Raw genomic sequence first — 22,027 nt, 5'->3', positions numbered from 1 at the left:
AGGACTGTCTCAGCACTCCAGCAGATGCAAAGCACAACAGCTGGATATTAATGCAGCTTGGCATCACAACCATTTGGGGCCTTTTTTTTTCCTTAATTAATGCTCTACCGTATTACAACAAGGAAACAGTTTCTCTTCTTTTATTACCATCCTATCCCTGAGCCAAGTATTAAATAAGACTTAATTTAATTAGTTCTTATATTTTCTCCCCTTGCAAGATTATTCAGTAACACAAGGCTCCTACCCAGCTCCCTTTCTTGCAGGCAGATAGAAATCCTGCTGATGGTGGTGGGAACACTTCAGACATCTAATTTACATGCAAGACGGATTACCGGGTTATGAAAAGTAGAGATATTTTCAACCAGTCCTGTGGTTCACCTTTTGCTTTGCTACACATTCCCAAGCTGCTCCACTCTCCCTGCCCTTCTGCAGTGTGTGGGGATGCCACCAGCTTCAGACCTCACTCCCAGGCTTGTCCCACCTTTGGGCTGCTCCACAAAAATGAAAGCTGTGAACCATAGGTTTGAGAGTTGTATCCTGGCATCCCTTTATCCTGCTGGCATTGCTTTTTCCCTTCACCCCCAGCTTTTCTCTGCAGACTAGGTGAGCTGGTTTTCCTCACCCTGGTGTTTTGAAGGGAAGAAATGCCTCTGGCCTCCAATCTTAAGCACACTCCTATTTGGAGTGGACCTCTGGGGTTCTCAGACTCCCTGGACATTTGGATGCAGATGACACCCTGCTAGCTCCTCCATGAGTCTGCCTACCAAAAGCCTGGCTGGAGACCAGGACTGTAGCATCTACTGCATTCCCACCACTGAAATGCCCAATTAACTGGGCTGCTGCCCCAGCAGATCCACTCTCATTCCATCAAGGGGAGGCTTCTGCTGGGATTTGAAGTCAGAGCTACTGCTGTGTGTGCCCAAGGTAGAACCTGATCAAGGGGAACCTTGAGGGATGGGGCTGCTGGAGCAGAGCTCTCCAAAGCACACAAGATGCATTAACATGGGTTGGAGAAAGCCTGAGTGTCATCCCAAATCTCATCCTGAGTGGGAACAGCAGTGAAACCCTGGTGCTCGCTCTGGGCAGTGAGCCGTAACAGCAGCTGCCGAGGATGCTGCTGAAGGGTTTGACACCACTGAGATCTGGGCACTGCTAACCATGGCTCACTACCTTGATGCAGCCCTTGGGTGACCAGGAGCAGCAACACATGCCTGGCAGCCCAGAGTAGATCTGGCTTTAGAAATCCTGCAGATGTTTTGACTTAGGAGTGGGCATCTCATCCTTTTGATGCACAATAAATAACCAATGTGTTGTGATCAGTCACTCAATATCAACTGACATCAACAGCCACAGCTTGGATAGAGCACAGAGAAGAAAGCCCTTGCAAAGTGCCTTTGGGGAGGGGATGCACAGTGTCATGTTATGCAGATCATCTTTAATGAAGAAAAAACCTGTCCCAGGCTTGTTAGCTAGGCAGTGCCTTCTCCATGCTTCCAGCCCAAAATGGGGAACATCACCTTGAAGCAACAAATTACAGCAAAACCCAGAGCCTCGGGACAAATGCAGCCAAGAGAACGAGCAGGACCCAGCTCTGAGGGTTTCATTCAGTCCAGAGCAGAGAACCCATGGGCTGAGTCAGGCTGCTGGGTTCTGAGTCACATCCATCGATTTCCCAGCACTCCTGCCAGCAGGCTTGCCCAAGCAGGGGCTCCAGCCTGCCTGCTGCTGGCTCTGCCCTCAGCACCCACCTCAGCTCTGCCTCCAAGCACTCTGCCTGCAGAAAACTGGGAATGGTGCTTGTAGAGAAGAGCAGGGAGAATTCTGGCCACGAGCAGTGTCAGGAGGAGACATCAAACAGCAGCAGCACTACAGGGGGAAGGGAGGATTGATGGGAAGGGTGAAGAGTGAGAAGCAGCCTGGGCAGGAGTGGGTGTCTGGTCCAGGTACTGGTGACAGCGCACCAGGAGGCTTTGGAGTCTGAGAAAAGCACTCTGCAAAAGGAAAAACACATTCGAGCAGCGAGGTGAAAGGTCTGGAAAAAGCGGCGAGCGAGAGAGAAGGAGTAGGAGGAAACGTGGGCGCAGAAGTAGGTGGTGCCACATAGCAAGTTTCTGATGTAGCCGGGAAAGGCATCCAGAGCTCCCAATTTCCAGGCCCACACCTTCACCAGGAGACCATCTGTGCTCTCCCAGGGGGAAGGAGCCCCCAGGTCAGGCAAGAGTGTTTTCCTCATTCTGTAAAAATAGCAGGCGGTGCCGAGGCGCGGAACAGCACCGCTTCCCAGGGCTCCTGCGCTGGCAGTGACGCTCCAGGCTGGGTCTGTGCCTGCAGTACCCACTCTGTGGGAGAGCTGCATCACTGCTCTGGGACCTGCCATACTCACCTGCCTCCTAAAATGGTGTCTCAGCCGAGGTTTCAAAAGCATCAGATGATAGCTTGGGGTTTTTCTTCCTGGTGTGCAGCCATAGGTAATCCAATTCCACCCTTTGGAACATTTTAATGAGGGTTTTGATTTCTTTTCTGATTAAAGGTTGTCTTTCAGGAAGACAGTTATTCCCCCAGATTCTGTTGAATGCAGACTAGAGCAAAGCAACCAAACAGAACAGCGGTGGGTCTCTTCGTTTTTAGTTTTTCCTCCCAGCCTTAATTAAAAGGAAAATTCTGGCAATTCTGAATAGGGATTCTTTTTGCTGGTATAATTTGTGTTTGTGAGAGCAGGCAGAACACTCACCTGTTTCCTCAGGTGCTGATGCTGAGGCACAACGGTGAGGACTCACAGGCAGTGTCAGGAATGCTTTCAGGAATGCAGTGAGGGCACATCCCCATTGCACCAGCCTCATCCCCTGCAGGGCCCCATGCAGCACAGTCTTGAAAGCTTCCAGGGATGGGACACTCACAGCTTCTCCAGGCAGCCTGTGCCAGGGCCTCATCACCCTCACAGGGAACAATTCCTTCCTAATAACTAATCTAAACCCGCCCTCTGTCAGTTTGAAGCTGTTACCCCTTGTCCTGTCACTACATGCCCTTGCCAACAGTCCCTCTTTAGCTCTCTTGCAGGCCTTCTTTAGGCACTGAAAGGCTGCTATGAAGTCTTCTCAATGCTTCATCTTTTCCAGGCTCAACTGGCTCAGCCCATCTTCACTGGCGATGTGGTCCAGCCTTTTGACCACATTTGTAGCTCTCCTCTGGACTCATTCCATCAGGTGAATGTCCTGAGATTTAGGAGATTAGGAGTCTGAAATATGGTGCAAGGGTTCTGAAAGCCAAGGTGTAGCTCATCCACAGAAAACAAGGCACCTCTGGCAGGCACTTCAGTCGAACCTCATGGGGGTTGTGTCAGCAGCAGGTGACACATCCAGCCCCCTCCCCAGCATGGCTGCCCATGTTTATTATTTATTTGCAAATACCACAGCCCAGGAGGAGCAAAACATGTCCTGTTAATTTAACAAAGAGGGTGTAGAGCAGGGGGAGTGATGGCTGTGCCAGCCTTGCTGCCAGACAGGGGCAGGACACAAGGAAAACAAGCAGTGTCGGTCCCTCAGTGTCCCCTGCCAGCAGCACACACCTCCTCGGTGCACGGGCTGCAAAAAGCTCCAGCACAGCCACAGCCAACCAAATCAGCCTCTTGCCATCCCATGGGAACACAAACTTTTGACGCCATTGGAGAGGCCCTGTCGGTGTGAGCTGTGCATTTACATGTCTCTGCTCTCTCCCTGTGAAGCGCAGGGGCCAGTTTTGCTGTGTTACCTGTAATAAACATTTAATGCCACGCATTCAGGATCCCTCGTTTGCCCTGTAGAAAGTTTCTCTTCATGCATCAGACTCAGAGAACAAAGCCTGGACTGTTTAGCCGCAGGATTTAACCACCTGTTGTAATACCTTGTTGATCTAATCTTTTGTTTTAATTAAAAGCCTTTCAGTTGGGTTTACAGGTTCTTTTCTTCCCTGCACCCAATGCCAGCTTGCCACCTGCTTCACTGGCTCTGTCTCTGTGGGAATTCCAAGCAAAGAAAATCCTCAAAGTCCTGTGCATGGAGGCTTAAACACAGACATGAAGACAGGATTCAACCTGAGACCTTGGAAAAGGCTTCTGCCTTTAGATCCAGAAGGATTTAGAAACCATGGGCAAGAATGTGGGTTTGTAGTTTAGACAGAAAGACATTAAGCTAGGTAGTAGAAAGTTTTAAAGTGAAGACATAGAAGTAGTTATAAAGGTAATAAGAAGTCTTAAAGTGTAGCAAATAGTTTTGTGTATCATTATATGACTGGCTAAGAAAATCCGCACTGCGGCGAAGAGGTGTAAAACAAAATAATGAACTATTGGTGTGAAAGTAAAAACATTCTTTTGTGGCAGAAGTTTATTGGCTAATTAACCTTTAAAAGACCTTCTAACCTGTGGTCTTGTGACCACTGACCACGAACACCTGGCAAACACGGTGAAGGTGTTCTCACACCTTCATGAGACTGTAGAAGAATAATAAATCATGCTTTTATTTTCTCCTAGTGGTCCTGTCTCTCTTAAAATCCCAATATGTCTTGTCAGTGGAGCTCACATCAATCCTCTTCATTGCCTCCAAAGGCATGGAAATGGATAGAAAACAAACAAATCCACCTCAGCAAGTGTCCAGTCTGAGACACAGTGCTGTCTGGCCACTGCTGGGCACAACAAAGGGTGAGATGAAAGAGCTGCCACGAGTGGGGAGCCAACAAAGCAATTCACAATGTCACCTGCCCTCCAGGCCAGCTCATCTCTACTTGAGGGAATAAACCAACTGCCTTTGGGGCCCCAGTCCACTGACACCCAGGTGGGTGCTTTGGAAACCAAGAGAAAGATGCTTGCATGAGGTTGAGATGTAAGCTTGGTTTCAAGTGCTGACATGAATTCTCCTCTGTCTCATAATTAAAACATACACAGCTTACATCAGGGATCTCCTGCACTGGATGCATACTTCAAGATGGCTACTTTGAATATCAATCTTTTTTCATCCACAGATTTAAATAAAACCCAGACTCCACCAGCCAGCAGAATTAGTTTTATGCTTTTGATTAGGTCACTTCAGAAGAGGAAAATCAGCAAATCAAAAAGCAAGATTTGAGAAAATGCAGCCGTGCAGCAGTGCTGCCTTCCCCAGCCACTCACAGCAGCTCCTTGGTAAGATACGCTCCATTCTCCTTCCCATTCGCAATTCTTTGTTCCTACCAAGCTTCAAAAGCTTTTCTTATCCTTCTGAGGAGAACAGTGACAAGCCCTTCAAAACTGGCCACATGCCTAACACACAAAATCATTTGAAAACTCTGTACTCACACTGTTTCTGGCACTTCACCTGCCAGTGCTACCAAAGCAGGAGGGAATCCAGCACAGCCCCAGCCAGCCCTGTGGAGCCACCTTCAGCTAACACAGCCACCACCACCTGTGAGAATGAAGGGCCAAAACATCATCCAAGAAGAGAGCAGGCAAGGCTTTGGGAATATCGAGCGGCTGGGTTTTTCCTTGCCTTTCCCCTGCTTTGGCAAAGAGGCAGGTTAAAAGCCAAGACACCTTTGGTGCCATCACCACCCATAGCATCCAACCCTCCCCTCTGCTGCTACAGGGAACCAGTCGGTCCTGCCACAGGGAAAACAGGACACAGCTGATGGAGATGGCAGCTCCAAGCCGAGCGTGCCGTGCCGCCGAGACCTGTCAGGCTGTGTCACAACACGCAGCGTGTCGTGCCTCGCCGCTCTGAAGAGCAACAAGCCGGAAAAAAAAAAGGGAACAGGAAAAAAAAAAAAAAAGGATTCGGATCTAATACATGAGTGGGCCGGTATGTGCAAGAGAGATGAATATGAAGTAAAACATGCTGGATGCTACAGTAATAACCGGGCGCACGCGGAGAGGCTGGAAGTGAGCCAGGGAGGGGAGATACGAGAAGGATGCTCTGAGCTCAGTCTGTGCGTGGCGGAGAAGCTGCAGCTCCTGAATGAGCGCGAGGCGGATCCCGAGGCTGCCACGTGGGCGTCGGGCTGACACTGCTCCACCAAAACCAGTGGGAACCCACGTCACCTCCAGGCCAAGGGTGGTGACCAGGCTCACCCCCTGCCGGGCTCAGCAGACACCCAGTGTGTAGGGGAAAAGCTGGATTTTGTCCTGTAAAAATAAGGTGGCTCCTATCCACGTGTCAAGTCCAGCAAACTGTGGCACCAAGCACAGAGATGGGTGACTTCAACTGGTCCCCACCAAACACAAGAATGTCTCCCCCAGTATTTCTGTATTAAGGGTGGCACCAGCTCACACCTCTTTGTATGGCAATGCCGAACCTAAGGGCCCCTCTGGCTGTGGCTTCGTGTCCATGCAAATCCCATTTTGGGGACCAGTGGGAGGAGAATGGAGGTCTCAGGCAGGCACCCACTGCCGAGCAGCATCCCTGCCTCCATTCCCTGCCCGCCGGAGGCGGCGGGAGGAAGGGCTGCCTTCCCCAGGTCCTGTGGGCGTTCACATGGCCCCTTCACAGCAGCCAAACACACATTTACCAAGAGCAAGCTTCTAACGGCATGGGGATGAGTCATTACGGGGTTTCAAAATGCGTAAATATGATCGCATCCTAATTCAGTGTGTCACAACGAGCTACCCTGCATCTGCGGGGTTACTCGGCTCCGCAGAAACCTCGGAAATTCCTGCCCAACCTTGTGATGCAAAAATTCATCTGTATTCGTGTCACTGCACGCAGAGAGTTAATGTGTTTTTTAGTTTTTTTTTTTTTTTTAATTTTGGCACTGGGTTTCAATGGAGGCTTATGTGCAGTGTTACAACCCAGTACTGCTATGTTTTGCATCACAAATTTACAACCGAGTAATAAGTAAACACAAGATCTTTTGGCTTGGATTTTCCAAGGTGATTAAATAATTTTCTAAATAGCTTTGAGAATGAAGCTGTCTGAAATCCCCAAGGTAATAGGAAATTAACTGCATCCCCATACGCTCCATAGACATAGGAGGAATTCAAATTTACTGAGACGTAATAGAAAATACTTAAGAAAGCAAATAGAATTGAATAAAACCTCTTGCAATGTAAATTAATTCTGCCCAAACCAGCAGTGATTACCTTTGCTGCCATGGCTTCTCCAGAGACAGTATGTGCCCCAGGCTCCACATGGCCCCTGCCTCACCAGCACCTGTCACAGACAGTGCGTACCTCAAACAAATATCATTTGAAGGCCTCCAAATATTTTTCTTTTAAATGGTCAAAAGCAGTATTTGTTGCGCACTTACCCAAAGAACAGGGAGACAGGAGCATCAGCAATCAGGCTGAGTGGTGGTTTTGGAGACAGCAGGTGTCTAGAGCACCATCTGATGACCCAAAGATTTGGTAGTAGCCTACTTGAGGGCTTCCCAAGCTTTCCCACAGTGGGAAGCACCTCCTCCATCCCCCTCAGCCCTGAAGCACTGCCAGCTCACCCAGGCACGGCCAGTGAGCTGGAGCCCTGTCCTGGGGTGAGCGCCACAGCCCAAAAACACATTTGAAGGGGCCTCGCCCTTGCCCAGGGCTGCAGCTGCAGGTGATGGGCAGGGCAAGCAGCCCCACCTGGGGCCTTCATCCCGGTACAGCCAGGCAGGGGGAGCCAAGAGCCACCGGGGGAAGGGCTCTGGAAAGCCATCCCTCCTGAGCAGCTCGAGGAAATTCATATTTCATGTTCTGCTCCTTCTCTGCCCACGGAGTTCTTTCTCGTGGTGGTGCGTAGGTGTATGTGAGGGATTTATCCTTTCCCCACTGAATCACTGCAGCACAACATCTTTTCAACCCTTCTGTACAGCACAAAAGAGCCTCATGGCATTTCTCCTCATTTTCCTGCTTAAGGAGACAGCCAGCAAGTTCCACAGTGCGACCCAGTTGCACCCCAGCTCAGGGCTGAGAACAGCACGAGCCCTGCTAGCCCTGGTTGGGAGCATGTTTGGAGGGGCAGACACCCCCCCCTTCTGCCAGCTGGCACCCCAAAAACACATCCTGATGCCAGCACGAAGGGGTCTGGAATAACGCTGCTTGTTCAGCTGGCAAATGGCTCCAGACTCAAGAGAATGAGCAGAGCAGGGTGCACTGAGCGTGCTGTGCTCTCCTCAGGGCCTGGGGAGCCCTGCTCCAAGCCAGAGTTACCAAATCCCAAGTGCCACAGCACTCAACCTTCCCACTTTAATGAGGGGCTGCTGATATGCTTCCCTCAGGTCTGATGCTGGTGGTGTGTATGAGTTCTCTGTATATTCTGACAGGAAAATGGGGAGGAAATTGAGCTCTGCAGCTGTTATTGTGGGCAAAGTCATTGCATCACCGTGAGTGAAGGCCCAGCCACAGGCAAAGGCCCTCCTGGCTGACCCTCATATCAACTGCTCATTTAGAAAAAGACACAGGAGCTTTAGGCAGGTAGCAGGAAAAATTTAAATTTTGGCTGTATGTGAAATCTCCTGAAGCTTCAAATGAATGTTAATGACCCTTGTGTAAGTTGTTCTATCCAACAGTGCTTTCCAACCAAGGATGTCACAGCTTGATGAGACAGACTCGGGCCGGCCTAAAGCAAACCTGTGGGCTCCAGCAGCACAGTGCTCTTACTGAACTTTGGGCAGCCACAGCAAGTTAGAAAAAATAGACATCTAAAGGTTTTCTGGTTATACTTGTGTGCAGCCTGCCAATAATGTGGCTGTTCTCCCCCGTCCTTGCACCTTCAACACAAGAGAGTGCAGCTGCTCTCTTCTCCTCTTTCCCAGAATAGGGCAAGATTGCATTGAAGTGCAAGGTAAAAGCCAGCAAACACTGAGCCACTAGTTCAGAATTCCCATGTTTACTCTCCTCTGGACTGGGAGAAGGCAGAGGGACTGCACCTACTCTGACTCCATCTCTGCTTCAAACCACCCCTGACTTCCATGCCATCTCACCAATCTGTTTTGGAGGTTTATGGAGGGGTTCTATCTCCTGTCCCCCTGACTGCTCTTTGATGCTTTTACTCCCTTGTCTGCTTTTCCCTCTTTATACTCCATCTCCCATCCAGTTTCTGCACCCTAACAACCTCCCAGCAGAGATGTGGGCTGCTGCTTGGAAAGCAAGCTGGAACAGGGTGGGGCACCAAGGCTGCCCCATTCCCTACGAGCACTTACACCGGCCTGGCATCCCACCCGAGCAGCCCTGCGCTGTTTGCAGCCCTGTGTAAACTGTGAACAAAAGCAGGAGATGGGAAGGGAATTCAGCGCTGCAGACCCTGCCTGGGTTTTAGTTCCTCCCTCCTGCCTGGGGCCTCTGAGCCCTGCAGGCTGTGCACATAATGAGGCCACCCTTAAATGAGGATTCAACCGCAAGAGGAGGAAAAGGCTTCCTCCACACTGAGAGCTGCAGTTCGAGGTACTCCCTCCTCCCCTATCCCCTCCTCCCAAATTAACATCTTCTTTTAGAAAACACAATTATAAAAAACCAAAAAGGACAAACCCTGGGGAAACTAAAGAGTTCTCACGGTGAATTTTATTTTGTAAGCAACAATATAAACATGTGAATAAAACAGGCATCATTTGCAGGGCTGGCCTTTGATCCGGAGTACCCTGGATCTAGCAACCCTTCCCGAGCTGACGAGGGCAAGCCTTTACCTGCGACTCCAGAGGCTGGCCAGGGTGCAGTCCACCAAGACCTTTGTCATGGAAAGACCAATGCTTGAGTGTTTGCTATTACCAAGCATATGTGCAATCTTGGAATGTACCTCCCACCTCCCCCACCCCAGGATAAAAAAACAAAAAAACAAACAAAAAAAACCCCATACAGCTGCAAACCGGTAAAAAAAATTGCTTCCAGCTTATTGAGACTGAAATGGCCTGTTGGACTTGAAACTGAAATATCATTCTGGAGATAACCAACTGATCGTGACACAAAGTACTGTATTTACAACTCAAAAATATAACTGTTATAGACTTTAATTTATAGCAAATTTAATACATTAGTGTTTACAAAATAAATTCTGGACTCAACTGAAACAGCGTGCTGCTTAGCATGTTCTTTTTCCTTCCTCTCACTTCAACTGAAGAGACCAGCAAGCTTAAGAGCTTCTTCTGTGACCCACACACAATTTTTGATGGTGTCAGATGTTGGATAAAACCAAATGTTTCCTGCATCTCTAAAGGTTTGCTGCTTGGTACCTTGTATTGCTCAAGCTGTACAGTTCAAACCTTAAGCTGTCCTTTAACAAGTTCCATACACATCTCATGAAAGCTACTCAGCTACTAACCAGGGCACTGGTTAATGTTACAAACTGAAGAAACATCCGTGCTACTAACTCACACAACAGGAAAGAGGAAATATAACTACACATTCAATCTCTTATGCCTAAACAGCAAAGCTGTGAACTCCATTGCTTAAAGTAAGATACTTCAGTAAGTGAAACAGTACCATACAGTTCAAGAAACATTTTTTTTTAAAAAAACCAAACATTTTAATAGTATAAAAAGTTGTTTTACTGGTGTTTCTACTATAAAGCTTTGTTCCACAAATCAAGTGATAAAATAATTAGATATGTTTACAGTGATAAGAGACTGCAGTGTAGACATTTCAGCTCACATTTTGCTGAGTGTTTCAGTACAACAGAGACTGACTGATTCATTAATACACACCTAGGACACAGAGCAAACTGCAGACATGAAGTGCACACCTGAATAAGGAAGTTTACCCTCTGACATGGTAACTCACTTTCTTCAGCTCTCCCTTTCCTCTCCAGAACACGTTGTAAGTAAAAACTGTATTTGGAAATGGAGGCATATAACTGTCCTGACTGCAGAGCAGCACAGAGGAAAGATGGATGCACACAAACACACCATGGTAAATTCCAAAGTTATATGCCAACGACTCCTCCTTAGATAAAATGACATCTTCAAAAGTGAACATGTACAAAAAATAAAAACTGTCAAATAAATAAAGAATACAGATGTTAATTAATCACATACATAAAGAAACATATTGGCATACTGTATGCAGTATACAGTATATTCATAGAATCATGTGGGCTGGACAGCACTTACTAAGGAGTTACGTGCTGAAGAGAACTCCTTGTCTCTCTCCTCCAAAAAATCTTATGGTTTCTGGATATATCAAGTGCAACCTTTTACACCGATGCATAAATCCTGCACCATATCTCATCTTCTCTGCCACACTTGGGATGCCTTTTTTTTTTTTTTTTTTAATTACAGATCCACAGAGAAGTCCAAGAAGTTATAACTGTCTGAATGACAACTTCTGCAGCCCTGTCCATACTACTTGGTCTCTTGAGTTTCCTACCAAATGAAATTTAGTAATTGTATGGTACATCAATCCCCAGTTTTTCCTGAGGAAATGGGAGCCAACCATATGGACTCTTCCATCCTCCAACTGGCATTTCCCACACTCCTGACCTGTATGTAGGTATTATGCTGTGTGTTACACAAAGGCTGCTGAAACCATTGGAAGTGATGTAGCAATAGTTAAGTGTCAAGTACATCTGCTATAATACAGAATCAGGGTCTAGGTCTATCAAATGCTATATCCACATAACATTTTAAACCATGAAAATATTGTAAGCATTTTCCTTTTTCTACAAATATTGTTGCAAACTTGCTGTTAATTGTGTCACGAGGTTTGCATTCCTAATTCTCCAATGATTTTTAATTCAAATGTTTAACAACCATATCTACGCTAGGTACACTGAAAGAAGACATTGAAATTTCAAGTAAAATGAACTGTAGCCACATCTACTGGACTCAATACACGTCCCGACATCTAGATTTACTTTGATAAGTTATACAAATACATAATACATTCTTAAATAATGAAGACCCACAATATTAATTTGTGAATCTTCCCACTTTATAAAACCACTTTTACAGGAATGTTTATCCACCTGTATTACTGTTTTAGTTGCAGTGTCTCTTGCTTTCCTGTTTCCAAGGATTACTGTACCAGTTCTTAGGCTTTGGCTATTGAAATCTCTTATTTGAATGAGGCAACACTGGTTATTAAGGCTGTTTTTTTTTTTCTCTTGTGAAGTTTCATTCTTTACTATGACACTGTTTTCCAGAGCAGAATGACTATCTTGTGTCTTCAGGTTCTGTTTTTATGACCTTCCTTTCAATGTTGTTAAAAGCGGAATGAGGAAAATCCTTTAAAATACCAAGGCCTTCTGCATTGAGAAAAGAAAGAAAGAAAGAAAGAAGTTAAAATACTGCTTGGAAACAAATATATTTTGTTCTTAGATCAAAAAAATGTCCAAGAACCATATGAATACCAACAGTTGAAGAAATAAATCCTGCCTCCCCCTCTGGGCTTTAACCCAGCTAGGTTAGAACCACCTCAGTCACACTGCATGATAACAGAGGAAGCATCACAGATACATTTCAAACCCCTCTGGCAGCAGGGGCTAATGGAGATGCACTCTGCACCTGCATTTTGAGAGGGAATGGGTAAAAATCCCTTACTAGAGATTTCACTAAGTGAATTAGCACTGGGATTTTGGGTCAATCTGCAAAAGAGATGAGCCAAGATTGCAGTACCCCAAAGTGCAAAAGACAAGATTCTGCCTGGTCTTCAAAACAACTACTTTTGTACCTTGCCTTTCTTTTTGTATCTTTCCCACTGCAACTTTTGAACTCAGGTGGGATTTTATTATTACTCCTGAAGTTGCAAGAGTCTCAAGAGCCCCTGGTTTTATCTCAGTGCACTGAGTATTAAACTGAAACCACCCACGGAGATTTCACAAAGGTTTCTTGCTCTCTTTTATTGAACTTAGAGTGGGTTTCTCCCAGTGCCAGAGGTAAATGACAAGACTGGCAGTAAGCAGAGGTCAGTGAATGAGAAACCCAGGTAGGATAAACTTACTGCATGACATGCAGCTCACAGCAGAGAAACAGTGCTAGGTCCTTATAAATCAGAATAAAGACATCTTTTTTACTAAAAAGCCTGATTTTATTACACAGAATGAAGCCATGTCATAATCATGTTGCTGTCACTGTGATGCAGTTTAAGTATTTAACAGCAGTAATCCGGGTCACTACCAAGTAAAGAAACACGCCAGAACTTGGTTATCTGATTCCAGCTACTGCATCCCCTAAACTTTTCTCAAATAATATTCAATCTGACTCCAGATTAGCAAGTAACACTCCTTTTGGGGTTTTCTCCAAAACTTCTATGGCATGGTTATATGCAATGCATGCCAGCCCGTCTTCCTGGCTGCTGCACTCAGAGACATGACAGAAAATAAGAAATGCTGGGTGATTTCTCAGGGGCAGCACTAACCCGAGGACTGAGACTTTGCCTCACCACTGGGGTAAAGCCGGATCAAATCACTGCACAGAGATTTCCCAACGTGCTGCTCTCCATCAAGTGAAATGTGCTGCATCTGTCTGCTTGGCAGGTTGGACATTCGGAGGTTCAGTGGTCTTTCACCTGCAAGTTGTTCACAGCAAAACATCGATGCATTAGAAAAAAAGCAGTATTAAAAAGCAGATAGAGAGTTAAACACATATTAATTCTATCAGCAAAAGTGCATTCTAGATTCCATTCCAGCTGCTCAGTGATGTTTTCCAGTAAAACAAGGCTTATGTAAATGTACTGCTTTGCAGACTACTTCACTGACACAGTTAGAAAGGGACACTCAGCCAGACAAAACAAAATTAATTATTTTTTAGAGACCCACTTTATTCTGCTCAAAAATCCTCTTGAGATACAAAAATTTTCTTCTCCCACTGCACAATCCCTTTGAGATCCTGAAATTTTCAGTTCCCCTGCACAATGGCTAAATGGTATAAAGCAGCTTGCTGGGCCAAGGAAAGCTGGATCCACACACCTATTCTTCATGATTACTTCTGTATCTCATTGCTTGACCAATACACACAAGTGAAAATCTGGATTTTAATGCTTACTTGTATTGATTCCCTTAGCAGTCCCCCTACTGCTTCTTTTCAACCCCCTTAAAAAACCAAAACCTAGCACTTAAAAAACAGACACAAGAACTTCTGGTTGTATTTCTTTTGTTTGTAACATTTTGTCTCATTTCAAAACAGTAAAAAAAGTGATCCAAACAGAAATGCTCAAACAAAACAAACACTCCAAAAATTAATTCAAGACAAGGAATAGCCAGTTGGTAAATCAAAGAGAACCACAGAACTGTAAGCTTTTTGAAGAATAACAGAGTACTAAGAACATCATTAGAATCTGCTTAGCGCTAAGTAATTTACATAGCCAGCTCCTCAGGTTTTGTTCCTAGACTGCACAAACAGGTAAACAAAAAGGGGTACCAATCATATTGCTTGTTTAATTTTCAATTTCCACAAAACAAGAAAACAAATGAAATGCAATACTCTCATATATTTTCAAAACTGAGGATAAAGCTAGAGCAAAGTCCTGCTCTCAAGAACAGCAGCTGTGCCCAGCCTCCTTCCCTCCCCACGTTATTGCTGGGGAAATCAGTTTGCCCAGATGCACAGGAGCAAGAGAACAGAACCTGAGTGTACATCTGATTGCATTATTTACACCATAAGCACTTCAGGGCAGAGAGAGATCTTGTCTTGTCCGTTCAGTGCTCAGGGTTCTGTATGAGATAAACACCGCCACCGACAGAGGTTGCATAACATCAAATGTCTTTGCTGGCAGCAATGCCGTGCCTGGGAGCTACCATACCTTGTCCATCAGCATTATCTAATGACATGCCATTGGGGCTGTGCTCTTCTGAGTTCTGCCTGTAACACCCTGTGGAAAGACGTCTCTCTAACGCTGCCTGGTTGCAAAGAAACTCCATCTGTTTTGCCATCACCTTTTCCGACTGCAATTAAAACAAAAAAAGATTTCTCTCTATATACATACATAGAGCAAGTCAAAACACAGGGGGAAGAACAGTATCAGATGAAAAGACTAACAGCCTAGAAAGTGGCTTTTGTTGACTCATATGTACAGATGTGTGCTTTACGGTTTCTTCAAAACTATGAAGCAAACAAAATATTTTTGCATCCATACAGCTTTTCATAATGTACATCTGAGTCACTCAAGAATACTTAAAATGCAAGCTGTTGTAGTTCATCTACACAGAAATGCAACATTAAATTCTGTTCTTCAAAAACACACAAAAATCACTTCCTGCACTTTATGACTGCAGGTTACGTGAAGAGAATCTCAAGAAAAGCAAAAAAGAATGTCTTAATTATCCAGTTAGCTCTGTTCAAATATATACCTTCACAAAGTATTCCAAAAAGTATTCCAAGAGCAATGGCAACATCTGCTAAAAACTTATGCCAAGATTTCACCAGACATCTTGGAACCTTTATTTTAGGAAACAGCGCTACACAAGCTTAAAAATCTGCCATTCTGAAAGTGTAGGATGACAGTATGTTTGTGGGGGATAAAGGTGTGAAATGTCTGTCTAGAGAAGAACAGGACCTATACACCTCTAGAGAGTGGAGCTAAACAATCCAGAGCAACGTGGGAGGAAATGGCGTCTGAATGTTTGTCATTGACTTGAATGCCAAGAGAATTCTAACTTTCACTATAATCTTGTTCTTGAGAGAATGTAAATAAGCATCTTGCAAAAATAAGAAGAAAATCACAAGTCAAGAAAGTTGATTTAGAAGAGCCACAATGAACGTAAGAACAGAAAGTGTACAAACTTAACATGTACAATTGATAGGAAAAAATTATTTCTCTTTCAGGTAATGCCATAATTGCTTCAACTGCTACAGAGGTCTATTCATTGCAGAGCATTTCACTTTTCATGGGAGATGCTGAAAGCCCTGATTTCCCACAAAAGGCTGCTTGCTCAGCATAGTTCAACAATTTACACTACAATGAAAGCCTAACAGACCAGCACAACCTGGGCTTCTCCAGCACAGTGGTGACCCTGACAACAGGGTAATGGCATGGCCAGTGTTTACATACTCTGGCTCAGAGCTCATCAGGATCTGCAGAAGAACACTGATAGCTACAGCTTAGACTTGGGAGGAAGGTAAAAAGAGAAACTATTTTCAGTTTACTTTCAGGCGTGCTTTAACTTCGCTATTCTGCCAATCCCATTACCAACTTTCAAACTATACAGTAATTTTTAAAAAGAATAAAAATATTTCTCATTCATGATATCTTTTTCTTGTTTACTTGGGACAAAACTAGAATTTCAACAATGCTTCTGATCACCACAGCAAAATCTGTAGAGTTGTATATCTGTTCAAGCTTGACTTAAATCTGTAGTCTGTTGTTACGTGGCAGTGACCAACAAAAACTTTAAACTTTAAAGCATATACAAAATTAGCCCATGTAATTATTCTGTGACATGTGGCATAATTGCATTTGATGTATCACACATTTGTACAACCAAGCACTACTTTGCAATAGAAGAAATTATAGGGTAACACATCCATTCTCAGAAAACAGGAAGGTAATTCCTGAACATCATCTTACGTGCAAATTTGGTGATTACATTTGCCCAAATCAGCTATACAAAACAAATTTGTTGCAACTTAGCATGAAATCCCTCCTTGGCAAGAACTGTCAGTAGGAGATGGGTATTTTGCCTCGAGGCTGGGATACACTACAGGAAAGACAAAGAAAGAATTGGCAACCTGTCTTCATTTATACAAAGCTTTCTGTCTGCTCAAGAACACTGTGCTTCCACCAGGCTAGGTGTTGTTTAGGAAGCCAATTTATCCTCTCAGATCCAGAGGTTCACTTTTTTCCTAAACATATTGGTCTTTCTTCTTGTAAGACATGTCAGAAGTGAGGACTCCAAGATCGCCTACTCTATTCCTCTCGACTCAGTAACTTGAGCTTTCCATTTATAGCAGATAACGCAAGTAACACAGCACAGACTGTACCAATACTACCCTACTTGCTCCCAACAGGCAACCACAGATTTTCAAGCCTACTATGCTGCATCTTATCTCCTTGGAACTAACAAGGGCAAAGCTGTAGTACTGTGACAGAACAGATTCGGGAGGTAAACCCAAATTAAGAGTGATGCAATCACAGCTAAACTAGGTAACCTTTTAAAATTGATGGGAATTCATTTAATCATCAAAACAACAACATATCAAATCCAATGTACAAAGACACAAGCCTGTATTATTCACAATGCAGTGTAGTTGGTTTACCTGGGAATTAAGAGCTGTTGGGTCTTCACTCTTTCCTTTAGCCAAAGCAAGCGGCATTTTGTCCTGTTGATAGAGTGTCTGGACTGTGTCCTGGAAGTCAGGATACCCATCCTATTTGGCATAAAAAGAAACCAAACCAAGAGGGACATATTACTATTTTTTCTTCACCTTCTTTGTACACACAGAAGGAAAAAAAAGCTAAAAATCATACTCCTGAACTTCTGTGAAAATTCTGGACTGCAATTTACATGTTTGTGTTATCCACTTTACTTAAGTTTGTGCATAAAACACAAACAGCCTCTCCACAGCAACTGCTATATACCTAAAATGGCACAGAAAATCTCATCTCCCTGTTTCAGGTGAATCCAAACTACCCTTGTTACTGCCATTAAACTAGTTTATATTCAGCCTTGATGGGCAGATTTAGGCCTATGGTTTCTGTAATTTTTCAGAAATCAAGTTTATATGTAGTTAAGGATATATACTAACCTTGTGAAACTGAAAAAAGCCTCTTGAAATTCAACATGTTTCACACAGAACCTACACTAGTATCACAAAATGAAATATCACCATTTCAGAAGAACAGTGGAAAACTTATAGACTATGGGAAAGCATGATTCCATAACTCTTCCAGTCTGAAGTTCTTATGACATGCAAATCTCTTCTGCAGCTGGCATATGTATCAGTAAAGCAAATAAAGTTCCTGTGAAAGCCTGCCAGACTCCATTAAAATAATCATTGAAGCAAAGGTTCAAGATGAGGGGTTTATCCAGCTTGGTATTATTAAAGGAAAGCTCATGTACACTAGAGGAACATCCAGAAATGTTTACAAAAGCACAGTATTAGGTAACTGTCAAAATGTGAGAGGAAGCCAGAGATCTTAAGACAGACCCAAATCTGAGAACAATGACATCTGTCACTGAGGTTCTGCAGACCTTGGTCTCAAAAATACACCGAATTAGGTATACTTGCCTTGTAGATTCCAAAGACACATACACATCAATAACTACATTTTTGACGATAGATGGACAAAAGGGCTACAACCCAAGAGAAATAGAAGTGGTCTTCCAGAAAAAACACAGGGGAAGGACTACAAGGTTCCCTCCACTGGCAGGCTGCCCACTGACCTGCAGAGCAGTGATCTGACCCAAGGCTGATGGCCAGGACCTCAGTGCAATGTAATGCCATTAAACCTTTTCTTTACGCTCAGGAAAAAAACCTTAAAATCTGTCAGAACGCTGCATATTGCTTTTAAACACCCAACATACTCCCTCACGGAACAAATAAACACAATAGCTATGCAAAAACCTCATAGCCAGGTTAACTGCCACAAAGCCTCTGGCCTAAGCTAGAAACAAAGGCTTTGCAGCACATTTCCTTGAGTACTGACCACTTCCATAGTTAGGATCCGAATTTGTTTGGGAGCAGAGAATGATTATACGTAGGAAGATGAGAAGCTGAACACACAAAACCCTATTGTTCAGCATCCTATTTTTGCAACAAAACAGGTAACACAGTCCTTCACAACACATTTGTGATCACCTGCCTATACAAAACTGCAGGCTATTTCCCACAGGTGGGTCTGGCTGCCTGCTGCTGAGTCAGTCCCCCCTCAGTCAGGCAGACAGCTCCCGCAGGATGACGTGTTCTGGATCACCCTCCCAGAGCCCCTTCTCACTGCTGGCTGTCCCCAGTGCCCCGTGGGACGAGAACCACGCTGCACCAAGCACCAACCTGCACCAAGCACCAACCTGCACCAAGCACCAACCTGCTCTGCCCCATGGTTGCCCGCAGGTCCTGCTGCATGCACTGCAGCATTTTTGTTTTGCCATGCTGCTGCTCAGTTGTTTTCCAAGCAGTTTCGTGCAGCAGATGTTCCCAGTCCCACATGTGCTTTATCGCTCCCTCTAATGACATTTTTCCTATGAAAACAGTAGCTTCAACTGCTTTTGCTGTTTTTGTGAAAAAAACAAATCCTACACTTTGGTTTTCTTTACAGACTTCTCAGAAATAGTGGAGGTGGGGCTTTTCTCTCCTCGTCCTCCACCCATACTGGTAGCAAGGGAAGACGCTTCCTTGGAGCCTCTACTCAGGTCTCCCTGCCTGTGCCCCCTGACTCCCACCGAGCTGTGGGAAATGAATTTTTGAAAGCTCTTCCCACCCCACTTGCTGAGATGAATGAAGACACAGATACACAAAATAACTTCTTTAGACCACAGACAGCAAGAACATTTTTAAAAACTCTCCTTTTTTCCTCTCTTGGCTGTTCATGCAGACTCTGAAGGGGAACTTTGTCAGCCCCAACAGTGATGAGAGCAGCCTCTTCCTCACTTCTGCCTGATGTACCTGTGACTTGTTTTGCTTCCCAAGCTGGGACCACAACAGCTAACTGCTTTGAGTGGTGCTGGCACTGAGTCACAGGAGATGACAAAATAAGGGGTGCCCTCACCACACAACACCTGAACAGGAGAGATCCGTGCTCTGCAGGAGGATGTGCAATTTCCATCCCTATTCACCTGTCCCGCTCTTTGTCCAGAGTGGATTTAGAACTACAACTCCTGTTTTATAATCTGCTCCCAAATACCAGTTCACTCCACCCCTTTTTTCACTCCCTCCACACCTTTAGTCTGTCATTTGCCTGGAATTTTTTCCCCTTCTCCTCTTTACACTTCACTCCCACAGCTCACCCACCCACCCGACGAATAAGAGGGGGAGAGCTCACAGGGGAAGAGAAAGGCTTTTACAGGTAATTTGATGTAATTCATGGCACATTGTTTCTTTGTAATGCTTGTGTAAGTTTCATGTTCATGAAAAGGATAAATTTACAATGTGGCTGCAGATTGACAATGCTGCAGCTTGCACACAGCTCTGCTGGCTCTGCTCAAGGATGACCTTCAGAGCCTCTCTGGAGGCTTTTTTAAGTGTTATTATATTTCAGGAAATTAACTCATCTTTTTTTTAAGTAATCTTTTACACTATGCAAACAGGCTGTGAAGTCTTTCCAGTCTGAAGCCCTAGTAATTCTAGGCCATGCTTCACAGAGACATTAATGACTACTAGTTAAAGGAATGGTGAATCAAAATACAGAGTTCAGCCTTAAAACAGAAAGGCAAAATGACTCTTCTCACAAAAAATTAAAAAAAAGGGAAAAAGAAAAACATGAAAGAGCTAGTTATAACAACAAAAAATAGGCCTCATGTTCAGGTCCTTTCTGTATTTTCATGATAGTGTGCGAACAGATCCACAAAGAAGCATTACAACTTCAAAAACAGTGTAACGAATTCTTACCCAGAACAGAAGGAAAAATCTGCATTTGCTACCATTTTCATTTTTACTTTCACCTTTCCATAAAAAACCAAAACAAAACCAAAAAAATCCCTAAGCATATTACTAAAAAAGGGACTTTTTACATTTTTTTTAAATGCAAGAACCAGAGACCCAAAACAGCAGTGATCTACTATGTCATACTGTATCTTTTTTACATTTCATTGAAGTAAAGCCCAAAAATTTACAGTGTATGTCAAATTTAAAATGCACTGAAGTAATGCTTTACTGCTCCTGAGAAGACTCTCAAAGTTGGGGGGGGAAAAGACATTTCTACTGATAACAATATGGGTAACTTGAAATTAATAATACTATGCTATCAGACTAAAGATTTAATTTAATTTAATTTTCAATTTCTTATTTTGGAAAAATGACCTATTCCTGAAATGGTCATTTGCACAAGAATTGTCATTAGGACAATAAGTTTTCCCAAGCGTTTTAAAATGTAACTGGTAATTTTAGATAAAACAAGAACCAAGTGAATATCCTTTCTCAGAATTATTGAGCTATAAAGGGTATGAAAGAAGCAGGCCTTCCAGACTGTTTAAAATTTCACCATGCAGAAAATAGGAGAATACACATCCCCTAAAGGCTGTCCAGATTTCCTACTCTCCAGAAAGCCTTGAATTTCAGCTTGTGTTTTTCAGGGTTTTAATTTTACACTTTCTTTCAATGAAGATCCTGTAAAAAACAGCACCTCCCTTGCAGTGTGTATTTTAGACACTTGCTTATCATCACTTATTACTAAATGAAGGAAAAACTTCCTAATGCTGAAATCTAAGTCATTGAAATACTGTTTCAAGCAGAGAAGTGGCAGCTTCCCACCAGCTCTTACAAATTAGGGCTGGACTGAACAAAAGAGAGGCGATTCAAACAAGCATCTTGCAACATGTTGGTCAAGGCTGATAATGGTGAAGCTGGATAAAATCATTTAATGCAGCTTTTCCCTGGTCTTTTTTGCGGATCAAAGAACAAGCATAGGTCAAAAGCAAATCCTGACACACATAAATGACATTAAACGACATTACTGACTTATCAAAGCTACCAGTGAATCCTCATTGCACTACATAAACTCAAAACTACAATTGCATATGGACTGATGGAACTTAGTAAGTAAAATGAACTCTTCTATACCTATGCAAGACTGCCTTTTCAAAACTAACTGCTCTTACCAGGGTTTGCCTCACAGGAAAAGCCTCTGTACAGGTGAAAGCATTGCAGTACCGAAAAAAATTTAAAGCCTTACTTAATATATAGTGCATCATTTATCACAGAACGTACTGCATATGAGAAACACATTTCAGAATGTGCTGCAATTTTCCTCTACAGTTAGAGAATACATCACCTATCTGTGCCACATACAAATCTAGCTCAGGTTTAGCTCATATTCTAAAACAAATTTAACCTTTTTGAGTAGACAGTACCATAAAAACCACCCACAATGCTAAGGATAAATTAGATAGCCACATAACATTGAAACAATAATTTAAAATACATATTAAAAAGAAAGCTGCTATTCTCATGAGGTACATAGGTGTATATATATGCACATTTTACTTCTTTCCTTTTTTTTGGTTAAAAGTAACTTTAAAAAGGCCTCAAA

General features: G+C 43.8%; 1 protein-coding gene and 2 long non-coding RNA genes across 9 annotated transcripts in view; 1 reads left to right on the top strand and 2 right to left on the bottom strand.

Annotated features, from left to right (window-relative positions):
* Positions 1-1,570: 1,570 nt before the first annotated feature.
* LOC111931784 (uncharacterized) lies at positions 1,571-7,472 on the bottom strand. Its single transcript, XR_015289516.1, has 4 exons — positions 7,249-7,472; positions 7,082-7,151; positions 5,306-5,411; positions 1,571-3,747 (listed from the first exon to the last, which is right to left on the bottom strand). It is a non-coding gene; the product is annotated as an uncharacterized LOC111931784 (long non-coding RNA).
* Positions 7,473-9,460: 1,988 nt separating this feature from the next.
* Positions 9,461-22,027, bottom strand: part of NAB1 (NGFI-A binding protein 1) — a 26,299-nt gene continuing 13,732 nt past the window's right edge. For 4 of the 7 annotated variants that reach the window (XM_086898461.1, XM_086898459.1, XM_086898460.1 and 1 more), the window contains 4 exons: positions 17,101-17,211; positions 14,648-14,789; positions 13,265-13,414; positions 9,461-12,152 (listed from right to left, as the gene is read on the bottom strand). In XM_086898461.1, the coding sequence (XP_086754587.1) occupies positions 12,061-12,152; positions 13,265-13,414; positions 14,648-14,789; positions 17,101-17,211 (495 nt within the window). In that variant the 3' untranslated portion in view covers positions 9,461-12,060. The remainder of the gene's footprint in view (positions 12,153-13,264; positions 13,415-14,647; positions 14,790-17,100; positions 17,212-22,027) is intronic. The other 3 variants (XM_086898465.1, XM_086898464.1, XM_086898463.1) reach the window with 1 other exon arrangement.
* The window catches only part of LOC111931929 (uncharacterized), an 8,838-nt gene continuing 6,387 nt past the window's right edge, over positions 19,577-22,027 (top strand). Inside the window, exon 1 of the long non-coding RNA XR_002865831.2 lies at positions 19,577-19,846. This is a non-coding gene — a long non-coding RNA (uncharacterized LOC111931929). The remainder of the gene's footprint in view (positions 19,847-22,027) is intronic.

The sequence above is a fragment of the Cyanistes caeruleus genome, chromosome 7 (genome assembly GCF_971803275.1).
Source record: "Cyanistes caeruleus chromosome 7, bCyaCae1.hap1.1, whole genome shotgun sequence".
In the NCBI taxonomy this organism is placed as follows: Eukaryota; Metazoa; Chordata; class Aves; order Passeriformes; family Paridae; genus Cyanistes; species Cyanistes caeruleus.
This window is presented reverse-complemented; position numbering and strand designations above follow the sequence as displayed.